At 36.5% G+C, this 14,936-nt stretch overlaps 1 protein-coding gene across 3 annotated transcripts in view; it reads left to right on the forward strand.

Moving 5' to 3' along the window:
* Positions 1-3,282: 3,282 nt before the first annotated feature.
* The window catches only part of SOHLH2 (spermatogenesis and oogenesis specific basic helix-loop-helix 2), a 50,882-nt gene continuing 39,228 nt past the window's right edge, over positions 3,283-14,936 (forward strand). For 2 of the 3 annotated variants that reach the window (XM_079137388.1, XM_079137389.1), the window contains exon 1: positions 3,283-3,418. In XM_079137388.1, the coding sequence (XP_078993514.1) occupies positions 3,371-3,418 (48 nt within the window). In that variant the 5' untranslated portion in view covers positions 3,283-3,370. Of the gene's footprint in view, positions 3,419-14,177; positions 14,284-14,936 lie in introns of those variants that run through there. The other variant, XM_079137390.1, reaches the window with a different exon arrangement.

A 14,936-nucleotide genomic window follows, 5' to 3' on the forward strand; every position in this document is an offset into this window, starting at 1 on the left:
TTTTGTGCCTGCTATGAGCCAGGTGCTTTTCTAGGGCAACCTATGGTGGTGGTGGATAAGACAACTTCTTTTAGAGTGGGATAAGACAAGTAAAAACAAAAATCACTGTATAAAATCATAGAGATGATATTTAAAAAATACTGTAAGGGGTAGAGTCTGATGTGATGTGTCCCAGGAGTTATTACCATAACAGATGTAAATGAAATCGGGGGAAGAACATGCCAAGCAGAAAAGAACAAAGGTAATTCATTGCAGCCTAGCACTTGTCTGGCATTTTGGAAGCAGCAGGAAGGCATTGAGACTAGAGGTTGTGAGAAGTTATAAGAATGGCAAGAGACAAGGTAGGAGAGACAGTCAGAGGACATAGAACCTTGTTGGACATGAAATAGGATTCGAGCTTTTTCTCTGAATGTAGGGATTTAAGACGGGGTGTTAATATTTTGGTTTATATTTTAAAAGATCCTTCTGGCTATTCTAGAACGAAATGCCAAAAATAGGTGGGAGTGGGGGTGACAAAAGTAGAAGCCAAAGTCTTAACACTATGAGACCATCTTTGTTTATAATTCTGTAGTGGAACTTGATGGTTAGTGAAGTTATGTAAAACTCAAAAGACACTGCAAACATGATGTTTAAAAATATACGTATTTAAAAAGTTACGTGTATTGCATTTTAAAAGTTTCTAGTAACAAGTGATTGAAATCAGTTAATTCTCTGACTTTCAACTTCTGTGGTTATAGTCTCATTTATGGGAACACTGTGGGTCTCAGTATCTTTTTGAAAGGTGAGAACAAGTAGGTACCTCTAGGATCTCATCAAGTTCTAGATTTTTTTGATTTTGAAAAAACCAGGTAAGTAACAATGCTGGATACAACATAACAGTTACTATAAAAACAGCTGGATGGAAAAGATCCAAACGTTGAAAGCATAGGTTCTTTATAAATAGAGTACATTTGAACAGGCTACATATCCTATATTACTTACAAACCTAATTAGGATATATGCATATTGTGAAAATGCACAATTATGTTTTGGGAAATAATATAAAGCATATACCATGAGTACTCATACATTTAACTATTTCCTAAGACTGAATTGTTTATTTTGAGTGACAGTTTTTAATGTATTTCTCTATGTAGAATTATTCTTGCAATATTTTATAATTCATAGTACTATATTTAGTTTTTTATTAAAATAAGTATGTTCATACTGTTGGGAAGCAGAATGCATCTTGCCCATTTGTCTCCTATATTTGTTTTATGAATTTGTTTACATTCAAGCAAGTTTAATATGACAAATATTTTATACTCTACTATAATTTGGAGGGCTTATAGTAGGGTTTCTCAACCTTTACACTAATGCCATTTTGGACCAGATAATTCCATTGTAGAAGGTTGTCCTGTGCCTTGACCAATAGTTAGTAGCATCCTTGAACTACACTCATTAGAAGCCAGTTCACCCCCCCAGTTGTGATGATGAAATCTAACTCTAGATTTTGCAAAATATTCCATAGGGAGCAAAATCCCCTTCAGGGAGTGCCATTGTTTTATAATAAATGTCTGTTCATTTATAAAGTAAGCTTTCTTTTTCTTTTCTCTTTCTGAAGATATTAAATATTTAAGTTGATTCTTATGAAGTACAAACACATTCTAGATACAGAAATTTGTTAGTTTTTTCTTCTTTCAACATAAGAGTGGTGCTTTTCTCTCACAATCTTAGGGGCATTTTCAAATTCAAACTCAAAAGCAATATGACTTTGTTAATTTCAACAAATATCTTTGTCACTCTTAGCATCAAACTTACTATTCTTACCCTCTTGAGCAACGAAAACCTGGTTAACTTCAGGAAGGGATGCTCAAAACTGTTTCAATTCACACCCCACCCCAACATCTGACCATGAGTTCCCCTTTGCCTTGTATCGATGGGGCAAACCAACTCCCTCCCAGACATTTATCTAGATACTCTCAGTTCCCAATTTGTTGGAAAAGCAATAAAGAGGCGACATTCATGTTTATTAAAGTGTGTACCTCTACAGTTGTCCCTTAGTTTAAGCAGGGGATTGTTTCCACAACTGCTACAGATACCAAGATCTTCAGATGCTCAAGCCCCTTATATAAAATGGTGTAGTATTCGCATATAACCTACTCATATCCTCCTATATACTTTGTCATCTCTAAATTACTTATGAAGGTAGAATATGCCTAGTCCAAAAATCTAAAATGCTCCCAAATTAGCAATTTTTTAAAGTGCTGACCTGATACTCAAGTTGTATTACCCTTTTCTCAAGTGAGGGATTGCACAAAAATCATTAAAAATTTTGTATAAAATTAACTTCAGTCTGTGTACAAAGCACTTATGAAACACAAATTTCTTGCTCAGACTTGGATCCCGTCACCCAATATATCTCATTATGTACATGTAAATATTCCCAAACCTAAAAATTCAAAATCTGAAATCTTAGGTCTCAAGCATTTCAAGTAAGGCATACTCAATCCGTGATACTTCATACAATGTAAATGCTATGTAAACAATGGTATACTGTATTGTTTGTGGAATAAGGAAAATCGTTTGCATTGTTTAGTACAGACACATTTTTTTTTTTTTAATTTTCAAACTACAGTTGAATTCACAGATGGGGAACCTACAGATTCGGAGAGCCAACTGTACTTCCAAAAGTAATACAGAATGATTTCTTCAGAATTTTGTACCTTTTCTTTCTATCAAATAGTGTGAAACAACAGCAATACTTCTGCATATTCTCACGATCTAAATCAGGTCCCGAGAGCACAGCACCAGTAGGAACCCAGGATGCCGGCCCAGAGACCAACTGCCTGCAGTGGTGGTTCATGTAGAACACTTTTGTCTGATAAATTCAAGCAAGATCAGGTGTCTACACAAAAACCAATGCAACCCTTGTTCCCTTGTTTTTAGCACGGGGGGGGGGGGGGATCACAGTGGTAGTAAAGACACACCAAGAGGAAGTGTCCTCTACAAACCCCGAGTCTCCACAGATGGTGATAAAAAACTTAAGTATTCTGAGCAGCCCGAGGTAAAACTGGGTTTCCCATTTGTGCGGGGGCAATGCCAGTTCTACCCCAGGCCTCGGGGTGGGAGATCTTTTAGGGTAAGGGAGTTGGGGGTGTCAATGACAGTCTCCTGAGAGCCCTGAGGGCACCTCGGAAAGCTCCTTGGAGCTGACTATAGCTCCCCCAGGTGCCAGGTCGGTGGCAGGGCCACTTTAAGGGCGGCGGGGCGTGCGCGCCCACAGCTGCGCCAAGGAGCCATTAGTGAGTGAGCAAGCAGGGACGCCATGGACTGCTGAGCTCCTCCTGCGGGGAGGCTGCCCCAGGACTCTGCACGTGCGCTGCGCACCATGGCCGCCTCAATTATCAGCCAGGAGTTCCGCCAGATCTCGGGCCAGGTAAGAGGAGGAAGAGGTGGAGGAAGAAGGGGAGGCAGCTGCGTTTATAACCGCGCGCCGGCGGGCCCTGGGGCCCAGGCCCCTCGGCCTTCTGAGCCGGGCTCAGGCCGCTCTCATTGAGGGGCCGTCTAGGAGGGCCACTTCAAGGGCGCGCCAGCCGCCTGCAGGTGCCTCCAGCTGAGCGAGTGTGGCCCGCGCTTCCGAGAGGGCCCCCAGGCACCAGGTCCTGGCCCTTGGGGCCCAGAGGCCTTGAGTTTGGGGATGGGGCCGAATTGCATTAGGGAAGGAGGCCAAGGAAGAAAGGGGGCCGAAGAGTTTTATATGATAACCTGTCTCCCAGCGCTTGACACTTGCCCAACTTAAAATCATTTTTCAAGCAGTAGGCCACTGGGAAAGTTACCTAAGAGCAAAATTTAATAGGTGCTTGGAGATATTGGGGACAAAATGTCACTTTTCTTATTTTTAACATAGGGAAGACATATTTCGTGTAGGAAGTCTTATTTCCTGCGTTCCTGTCGTTAGACAAGTTGGCTTCTTTCCAGTTTGCTAACTGGCTGTGGCCTCCAAAGGTATCCATGCTCAAATCTTGTGACCGAGCTGGCAAGTTAGTGTGGAAACCAAAGCTGTGGGCGAGAAAGGTGCCTGCGCTCCACACACCCTCCACCTCCACATGGAAATCCCTGGCCTCTTCTGAAAGCCCCCATTTGGCTATTCCCTTAGCAAAGCCCAAAGTGATCACGGCAACTATTTTAGATAAAGACGTGATTTTTTTCAATCATGAACAAAACCTAGTCCACCCCAGAAAGCAAAGCCAGCCAGTGGTGACTTTCACAGATTTTATGGATAAGTATGGGACGCCTCAAGTGTATAATGGTTAACCTTCAGAAGACTCTACTACTTAATCTCTTCCTTTCTTCAGAACGTACCCTCTGAAACAGAATGATTATTTTGAAGTGGACTCGTTTAACAGATTTTCTTAAATTTTTCAAGATGAGGGAATGAGACCTGACTCAAAAAAGAATGGGAATGTAGCTCAGTGGTACAGTGCCCTGTGTAGTTCAGTCCTTAGTACCAAACAAAAAACTGGAATGAAAAGTATTTTGTGGTGCAAGATGAAGCAAACTGCAACAAAGTGGAATTCTGAATAAAATAACTGATTATCTAGTAGTACGTAAATAATTGTGATTTCCTACCCACGAGACTATGAAGCCCTGACTGAACCTTTTGTATGCCTTTTCAAGAAGAACAGCTTGCTCAGTTTCTCCAGATAGAGCTGCTTAAATCCCTTGACTCCTGGGGAAACTAGAAGCCCACAATTGCCCCATGAGAGCATGGGCCCATGCAGCTGCTGCTGATTGTCAGAGCTGCTCCCGGTGATAAGAGTGACATAAATAACAACTCACTAAAATGTAGGAGTGATTTGCTTTAAGCACTTCAGCACCTGCTGTTACTAATTAAGGGTTTAGCCTGCCACAGATTGCAAATGGAAATCCTGTGTTTTAAAAATTGTGAGATTGCAGTGCCCTGTGTGTTACTGTGACCATGGAAATCGAAGAGGATAAAGAAGGTTGGTGGTGATGTCACAATCTTAAAACTGCCTATACTTAAAAGATATACTTAAAAGGTGTGAACAGCATATTCCCTGGGTGGTGGGATTGCAGATGCTTTTTACTTTCACTTTAAGTCTTTTAAAATTTCCCAATGAATATGTATTGCTTTTTCTTTTTTTTTTTTTCATAAAGGTGCAATAAGCAATTCAAACAGAAAAAAGACTTGCTGTCAAATGAAATCTAGTATCACTCCAAATTGTGCTCACAGGTGGAAATGTGAGATGAACTAAAAGGCAGTTTTGCAAAGCAGAACATGCTAGAAACTTTTATTCCTTTTTATTATCAGTAGATCTTTCTCATTGCCTGTGTCCCTATTATCACACCATTAGCAAGATATTTTTAACTGAGTAAATATTCAGATTTATGTTGATTATGAGCTGTTTGCTTAATTCTGGTTGTTGGATGGTGGACTTGAGCAATGTTCTAATTTGTCTGATTACTAACATTCCAAGTGTGCTATGACATTGATTTTTTTTGTAGAGCAGGGAAAGAAGTCTCTGACAGGGCAGCAATTCAGGTCTTTCCAGAACTTTTTTTTTTTTTTTTTTTTTTTTTTTTTTTTTTTTTTTGGCTGCTGTGGCCACTATGCAAAACACTGTGCAAAACTGCAGGCTCGTGTGCATGGCAGTGGGTTTGTGGTGATAGTTCTGAATCCTTTTCTGGATCTCCTTTCTACTTCTCCACTTCCCGTGTTCTGCCCCTTTGGCTGTTTCTGGACTCTTCTCCACAAGACTGAGATTCTGGGGACATTGCAGTCAGCACACCAGGTGCTGCCTAGGAAAAGGTTCAAGTTAGGCAGCTGATTTCTGTTATTCAAACTTGCCTTTTGCTCCTCAGCATGCCCTGCTTCCTGTAGCCTAAGCAATGTAGACATCAGTTCCATTCAGAGCTGTTTTCACTGCCCAGCATGGACACATTACCCTCCTTTTAATTCTACTTCTTTCTTTCCCTCCCTTTATCAGGGTAAGTTGACATTTTTCTGTGTTTTTTTATGTTCAGGTTTGGTATTACTTGAGAAAATATGGCAATAACTACCACCCACAAAACGCGTACAAACATCTGTCCTCATTAACAGTCTTGCAATGTAAAAGCAAAGTGTTACCCTCCAGAAGAGGACCACATAAGTATCTTATTCACAGCCCTAATAGGTGTCTGAACTAAATGGCAGAACTTGGTCTCTGCCTCTAAAGCCTTTGTTCCCCTCTCACTGCATCAAGCTGTCAAGGAAAAAAAGAAAGAAAATCAGTAGCAACTTTGGTAAAACTGAAGCTCAAACCCTATTCTGTGTTCCAAGGATGGAAGGCTTTGCTTTCTCAGCAGCAGAGTTAAAAACAGCTAGACTATAAGCCCTATCAGGGCAGGGACCTTGTCTGTTTAGCACCCACCACTGCATCTGTCCCATAGGAGGGGCTCAGTAAATATCTATGGTGAAAGTAAACATCAGGCTTATTTAAGCACATAGTGGCAGGATGTTTTAAAAGAAAGCGTTTCTATTATAGAGTTTTTCAAATTATTCATAGTCCAGGACACCCTGGTTTATACATGATATTTTAGTGTAATTATAGCACCCGTTTGCATTCTTAAAAGCGTCTCGGAGAAAGTTAAATCATATGTACCAGATTGCTATTCGGGGGCATTTGTAAGTTGCTTCAATTAATAGGTTAATTCAAAAACAAAACTATAATCATTCCTATAATGGCCATTTGTTAGTGATTTATTTTAGTGCTCAACCTCGGGGTCACAGAGGAAATTTATTTATACAGAATAAATCGTGCTACAGTGGCGAATCACAAACAATCTGCACTCAAAAGTGCTCAGGAAATACTGCTAGAAAGAGGACTGCTTATAAAATGAAAAACAAACATGCTGGAACGACCCCTCCACTCTGCTGTAGAAATTCCAAACTTCAAAGTTCATTCAAAGTATTATGCTGTCTTCCTAAAACGTAGGGTATTTTAGGGAAGTAGAAGGAAATAAGGTTGGCAAAGTAGGTTGATATCAGGCTTTAAAGGAGTTTACATTTTTACCCTGATTGTGAGGCAGTGGGTGAGATTGGTTCACAATGGGGAACTGAGTACATGTGTAAACCTTCATGCACTCCATACTCCATACAGGAGATACTCTTAGAAAATGGGGAAATAGCCAGGTGTGGTGGCTCCCAGCAGCTCAGGAGGACTGCTGGTTTGAGATTAGTCTCAGCAACTTAGTGAGGCCCTGTTCCTAAATAAAAATAAAGGGCTGGGGTGTAGCTCAGTGGTTAAGCGTCCCTGGGTTCAATTCCCAGTACAAAAAAAAACAAAAAAGGCAACTACCTTCAGCAAGTAAATACGTAAAAGGGAAAAAGGGAGCGGGTTGGTATTCTAAATTAAAAGTCCAAAGAGACAATAACCAAGTGCAATGTATAGTCCTTAATGGGATCTTAATTCAAACAAAACAGCTTCTCTCAACATTTAAAAAAATATTCCACAAGAAAACTTAAAATTTAGAAAGCAGATAGGATTGATTTTTTTTCCCAATAAAATAAAAGAAACTACAATTTAGCAGACACAAAGAAATACTGAGGCAAAATAATTTTAGCAATAGAAACAAAGTGAGAGAGGGTACTCACCTGGTTTTGAATTGAATGGATGCAGAGCACCTGGGCCAAATGGGACCCTCGATTTCTTGACCCTGCTAGACTCTTCCAGCTCATTCTTGCTACAGCAGCAACCCAGGAATTGTTCCCTAAAAACAATACTTAGGAGGAGAACTCCCAATGTGGATAATTTCCATGTCTTTATCATTGACAAGGATAAAAGGAAACCAGCTATGGCCAGGAAGGGAATAAACCAAAGTGTTAGGTTTTCAAAGGGAAGCTTGCCTTTATTTGGACAGTTAGCTAGCTCCAGTCTCGGCTTCCACTATCCCACCCACCCACACCAAACCCAACCCAGTTCTGTTAAAGGAAGCTATCACTGGGTCAGCACCACCCAGCTACAGGAAGCTGCTTACTCACATCCACTCAGTCCTTGATTCACATGTATGTTTTGAATAAGCAAAGATTGCCAGACATCAGCAGAACTAAACAAAAATGCACAAATACAACAGTTATACCAAACACTATCATCTGTTGAAATCCTGATCCCCAAGGTGCTGATGTTAGGAGGTTGGGCTGTTGAAAACTGACCAGGATTTGTACGGTCCCATCATGAATATGATTAGTGCCCTTTGGTAAGAGACTCAAGGAGGACCCCATAACATCCCTTCCACCTTGTGAGAAAACAGCGAGAAACTGCCATGTATGAACCAGAAATCATGCGCTCACTAGACACCAGATCTTCCAGCATCTTATCTTGGACTGCCCAACCTCCAAAACTCAGAAATAAGTTTCTGTTATTTATACGCTACCCTGTTTGGGTATCTTTTTAATAGCAGCCCAAATGGGCTAGGACATAAGGGAATAGAAATAAACTTTAAAAATTCTAATTTATATTCTCAGAGAGGACATTGAAACGTAAAAATAGCAAGTTATGGAAATTTACCAAAAACTCTTAAAAATTACTAGTTATATTAAACTATTGAGATTGAAAAACTCTTTAGAAGTTCTGGACTGAGGACTGAGTTAATGATCTAAAAAATAAAGGAAGTCTAGTCTCAGAAATTGAGACATGAAAAATCAATTTAGGATTTCTAATATCTAATAGAAGATTTACAAGGGGGGAGAGAGAAGGAAATTATTAAAGACATAAAAGAAAGACATTTCCAGAGCCAGTATATAAAAACTATTCTTGTAGGCATCTTAGAGAACTACAAAATCCGGAGAATAAAGAAGAGAAAATCACCCAAAGAGAAACAAAGCAACTGACTTTTTCATTACCAACTCTGGGTAGCAAAAGAAAATGGACCAATCTCTTCAAAATTCAGAGACAAAGTAATTTGGACCTTGGAAATATTCACCAGGTAAAACTAGGACTGAATTGTGAGAGCACATGAAGATGTTTTCAGACTTTCTAGGACTCCCTTTTGTACCCTTAGTCTTTAGAATAATTTCCTTATTCAATAAAATGAATTCAAGAAAGAAGCAAATATGAGCTTCAAGCAACAGTAGGAATTAGAGAAACAAAAATCATTAAGTATAAATGTTAATAAAAATGTAAAAACTTAATAATGGTTAGAATTTAAATTCCAGAAAGTCATAGTATATAAGTACATGGATTAGGTGAAGTATGGTATGGAGGGAGACTGTTTTGTTGGAAGAGAGGTTGTAGATTTAGATTATATCTTAATTGCAAATAGATACATTTGCTTGTTAAGAAGCCCTTCCCAGCTCCTAGTGACCAAACTGAAGTAGTTTGACTAACAAAATAAATAGTAACATTGGACTGTAACCCAACAAATAAAATACATATCCATAAGCCTATACTGATATAAATGATATGAATGAATGCCTGGATGAATAAATAAATTAGGGAGAAGGGGCAAATATTTACATAAGAATACAGAATAATGTAGAAGAAAGGAAGGAAATGATAAATTGGAATGTCACAGAATTATGATGTTTTTGCCTGTGGATCTACAAGGCAAGATCTACTGATGAATATCAATTGGGAGTATAACTCTTAGGAGAAATGGGTTATTTTCCTACCCCTCCAAAATCTCCAGTTAATTAATTATTGTGATGGTTTTAACAGCTCCACAATTTGCTCTTCCTACAAGAGGTGGTTACTTGAGACCCCTTCTATGGAATACTGCTGGACTTAGTGGACCCCTTCTGAAAACAGTGTGTGGAAAGGAAAAAAAGTGACTTTATAGTGGAGAACCCTTGTGGACACTACCTTCACCAAGAGACTAAGGTGAACATCCCTGTAGATGTGTCATTGATGCATGACACCAGGAGAAAGGTCTTTCATGTCTATGATGTTCTTCCAAAGTCTCAGTCTAATTATGTGAAAATGTCAGACAAGTCCGAGTTGTGGGTATTCTATAAAATACTCCACCAACACTCCTCAAAAGTCAGAAAAAAATAAGGAAAAACTGAGAAATCTTTACAGATTACAGAAGACTAAAAATCATGAGAACTAAATGTGTTATCCTAGAAGAGATCCTGGGACATTAGTGCAAAAAATGGTAAAATCCAAACAGTCTGTCATTTAGCTAGTAGTACTGTACCAATGTTTATTTCTTAGTGTTTTAAAATTGTGGTTAAAAACCCACAATGTCTTGGATTTCATAAAAATAGCATGACTGTGTATGGTGTTAATAGAGTAGCTGGGTGAAGAGTGTTTGAGAACTTGCCATACTCTCTGCAGCTTTTCAGTAAATCTAAGATTAATTCAAAATAAAAAGCAAAGACTATTGACCACTCAGAATAGAAATTAAATTATTAAATTTAGAATTTAATTCCTAAAGCACTGTAGGCACATCAGGATAGATAAAGGAAAAATTGATCAGCCTAGTCAAAGACAAAACTACAGTAAGTAGGAAACCTGAAATAAATGAAAAGAATTAGATCATTTCACATTAGGTTGTAAATGTTTCATAATTAATATTAACTGATTAATCATATTACATTAATGGCAGTAGTAAATGTCATAAATATAAGAAGTTGCTTTTAGTCCCATATCAAAAACTGAAAGCTCAGATTGTTAAAAATACTAAATATTCAATTTTATGCTATTAATAAAAGTCACACAAAATCAAAGATACAGAAAAGCTCAAAATAAGGGGATACGAAAATCAGTTGTAGAAATAAAAGTAAAATTTCAGGTGAAATATCAAAGGTGACAATTATATTCCATATTTAGCTTTCTTTATATAATTATATATACTGTTTAACATATAAATCTAGATCATTATACAGTATAAATATTACAGTTCTATATCCATAGAAATTTGTGTAACTTGTCATGAACCTTTATGTATATGACCCCTAGTTACAAATAGAATTTATAGAAACATTGATAAAATGATGGCACCATAATTAGAGAGGGAGATTGTAATATACCTCTCATAAACTGAAAGAGTAACTAGACCCAACAGAAGAAAACAATTAACAAATTAGTTCTAAAAGATATATAGAACTTGCCTACTAGAACATAGACATTGCTTTCAAATACCCATAGAACATTAACAAAAATTAACTATTGGGTTATAAAGAAAATATCAAATTCTAAAACGTATACAACATACAGGTCACATTCACTTTGATGGTACATCACAATAAGAAATGAACAACTGGTGAATGGCCAAAAATTCAAAAACTAAAACATACTATCCTCTTCAAAATTAAAAACTATATAGGAGTTTAACTCAGGTTAAAATAGAAGTTCTGTAGTCTCTAATAAAGTGTAAGCAGGGAAAAAAAAGAAAAAAAAAACATTAATTTCTAGTAGAAAGCATGCTAAAACCCAGAAATACATTTTGTATATTTTTAAAAATTAATACATTTGAAAATATAGATGAAATGGATTTTTCAAAATATGCATGAACAAAATTCTCCTAAGAGAAGGTTGGAAACTTTAGTCAACCAGGATCTGTAAAAGGTAATCTAAATTCATTTTTATAAACATGTTTCAAATAAGTCTCAAACATATTGTTAATTTCAGTGTTTTCTAAAATATTTGAGATTATAGAATACTATTGATGCTTCTTTTCCTTCGTCAAGGTTGCCATACAATCCTTATACTAAAACCATAACACAATAAAGCAAAAATTGTTTCCAGTTTCACTTGTGAACATAGATACAAGAATCTGACAACAAATTGAATGTATTATACATTACGAATTGGTTTATCACTTGCAATGATGGGTTGGCATTAGGAAATGTACTAATGTGATGTTTTACCTAGCAAATTAAAGGATAAATAAAACAGTATGATCATGTTTGTATTGAAAAAGCCCTTGGTATATTTCCACACCCTCTTCTGACTTAAAAATCACACCTTCAAATAGAAATATACTTTTAATTTTTGATAAAGGATGTTGATAGAAACCTTCAGAAAGTTTTATATTTAGTGATAAAAATATTCAAAATATTCCCAGTAAAGCCAGGAACAAACCAAGAGTGCTCATTATCACTTCTGCTGTTCATTACTGTTTTGGATATGCTAGCCGATGCTTTATTTATTTTTGTAGTTTTGACAATTTGTTAGCATAAAGTACATATTCTTAAATTTTATGTTGATGCATACTTATGAGTAAAATATATGTACACATATTCAATGTTTTAAATATATTTTACTGGACTGGGGCTGTAGCTCAGTGGCAGAGCACTTGCCTAGCATGTGTGAGGCACTGGGTTCAATTCTTAGCACCACATAAAAACAAAATAAAGACATTCTGTCCTTCTACACTACAAAAAATTTTTTTAAAAATACATTTTACTTAGCTCTAAAACCCCTGCACTAGCCAGTGCTTTAAAATCAACAAGTAAAAGGCATAAATTCTGGAAACGGAGACAAAAATGTCATTTTTGAAGATGGTATGATTGTCTACCAAGGAAATTGAGAAGAATCAAGTAAAATATGTCATGACTAAATACAGGTCTGAAAATATATGAAGCAAGTTCCTCATGTAGAAATCAACAGTATTTCTATATGTCCACTATATCAATGAGAAAATTCAGTGACTGAGAAAAGATATCCCCTTCACAGTGATCTCCAAATGTTAAAATATTTAGGAATAAATATTCAAGGATACATGCAAAATCTATATGAAACTATAAAAATGAAGAACATAATAGACCCAAATTCTGAGAGTCATACCTTCTAAACAGGGAGATTTAATACAGTGATGATATTCTAACTAAGAATGGAGGAACTTTAGATTATGTAGAAGGAAATGAGAGGGAGGGGGTATGAAAAATGGTGGACTGAGAAAGACATCATTACCTTATGTACATGTATGATTACATGAATGGTGTGAATCTACATCATGCACAACCATAGAAATGAAATGATGTACCCCATTTGTGTACAATGAATCAAAATGCAGTCTGTAAAAAATTTAAAAATGAATAAATAATTTAAAAAAAAAATGCAAGCATAATCAAAACTTTAGCAGGGTTCCTTGACAAGGTGATGCTAAAATTCTGTTGGAAGAGAAGTTGTGGGGGAAATACCTACGACCAAAATTTTAAAATAACAAGAATGAAACTATGTACATACTCTATCTAGTAGAAAAACACTCTATAAATAACTAGTAATTAAACAGTGTGCTAATAACCAGAAATAGACACATAGATTAATCAAAATGAGCTTCAGAAAAACAAATCATATACAATGGTGGCATTTAAAAACAGGGAAGTTTAGCTTGTTCAAGAATGCCATCAGGGCAGTTAACTCTGCCTTTTAAAAAGATGAAATCAGATACTTTACTTACCTCATGTTAATCACCAAATAAATTCAGAAGATGAAAAGCTAAATTAAAAAAAAAACATTTAGCATATCAAACCATATTTTAACATAAACAGATGGGTTTGAAAGTAAGACAAAATTCACCAAAGTCCCAAAGGAAACAGATTTGTAACTACATTTGAAACACCAGTGACAAAAGAATTTAAATTTAAATATGGAGCAACAGACTCAAAGTAGTTGACTGATATTCACAATATACAAAATCCAACAGAGCAATAAGAAAAAGACAAACCACAAATAGGAAGGTGCACAAAAGCATGCATAATAAAATGGGCATGCATGATAAATAGAATGTGGGATAATAGAAATGTAAATTACTGTTAAAATGAAAAGATATTAAATGATTAGGAAAATACTAATGAAAAGGAAAATTAAATGGGTTTTGCTATTCACAATAGTTGCAAAAATATTAAAAAGCTTAAGAATAACTGGTCTTAAGAATTCAGGGTTATTGGAACTTGTATATATTATTGATGGGTACACAAACTTTTGTTTCTATTAGAGAGAACAATTTGGCAGTATCTAAGTTGAAAAACAGAAAACCTTTCTGATCTTATAACTTTAATGCTAGGATTTATGCATTTGCCCAAAGGTATGCTTATGTAGGTATTCATCACAGCATTTGAACAACATTGAAGTTCAACATTTGGAGAATGGCTTCATCAATTATTATCATTGGACATGAGAAAGACTGGATGAAGATGACAGATGAGTATCCACCCCAGATCCTAACATGATAGGAAACTTTTTTTTTTTTTTTTTTTTTTTTTTTTTAAAGAAAATACATCTGTAATCTTCTGGAAAATGAAAATGTTCTCATTGGACCAAAAAATTTTGAGGAACTGTTGAACTACATCATTATGTGAGAAAAAAAACTTTTAAAAAACGTAATATCCCATTTATTAAAAAAAAAAAAAAGCTGTATGTGGGTATATGATACTGATATATTTGACATAAAAATTGTGTAGAAGGACAGACAGCAAATTGTTAACAGTGGTTGCTCCAAGGGAAGGAAATGAATGAGGATATGAGATGATAAAAACTTACTTTAAAAAAAAAATGAAGAAAATCAGAAGATGAGCAGGTAAAAATTCAGAATCTTTACTTACTTCAATCTCCTGCCTGGTTTCTTATATCTCACAGTTCTTTCCTGCAATCCTTGGGAAACCAGGTTGAAGCTGGGGATAGTCCAGGGAGCCACTATACCAGGATCCTGCCCTACAGAGGTGCACCTTTGGCAGGCTGCTTTTCTCTTTACACATGAATTTCTAAATCCTCCACCTACTACTTTTGGCTTCAACCCTCAACTCCTGAATCTGTTTTCTCACATGGATCTGTCCATGGTCTGGCTTTTCCAATTGCCTTTTGACTCTTTCCATTAGTTCAAGCATTTGCAACTTTGGGCATTTTCCATGGGCTATGTTCATTAGCTATAGGGAATAAAACACAGAGAAATTAAAAGTGAGGATGGGAATTGTTTCTCCTAATTGTATTTGAAAATCTCCCAAATAGAAA

The sequence above is a fragment of the Sciurus vulgaris genome, assembly GCF_902686455.1.
Source record: "Sciurus vulgaris genome assembly, chromosome: 4".
NCBI lineage: Eukaryota > Metazoa > Chordata > Mammalia > Rodentia > Sciuridae > Sciurus > Sciurus vulgaris.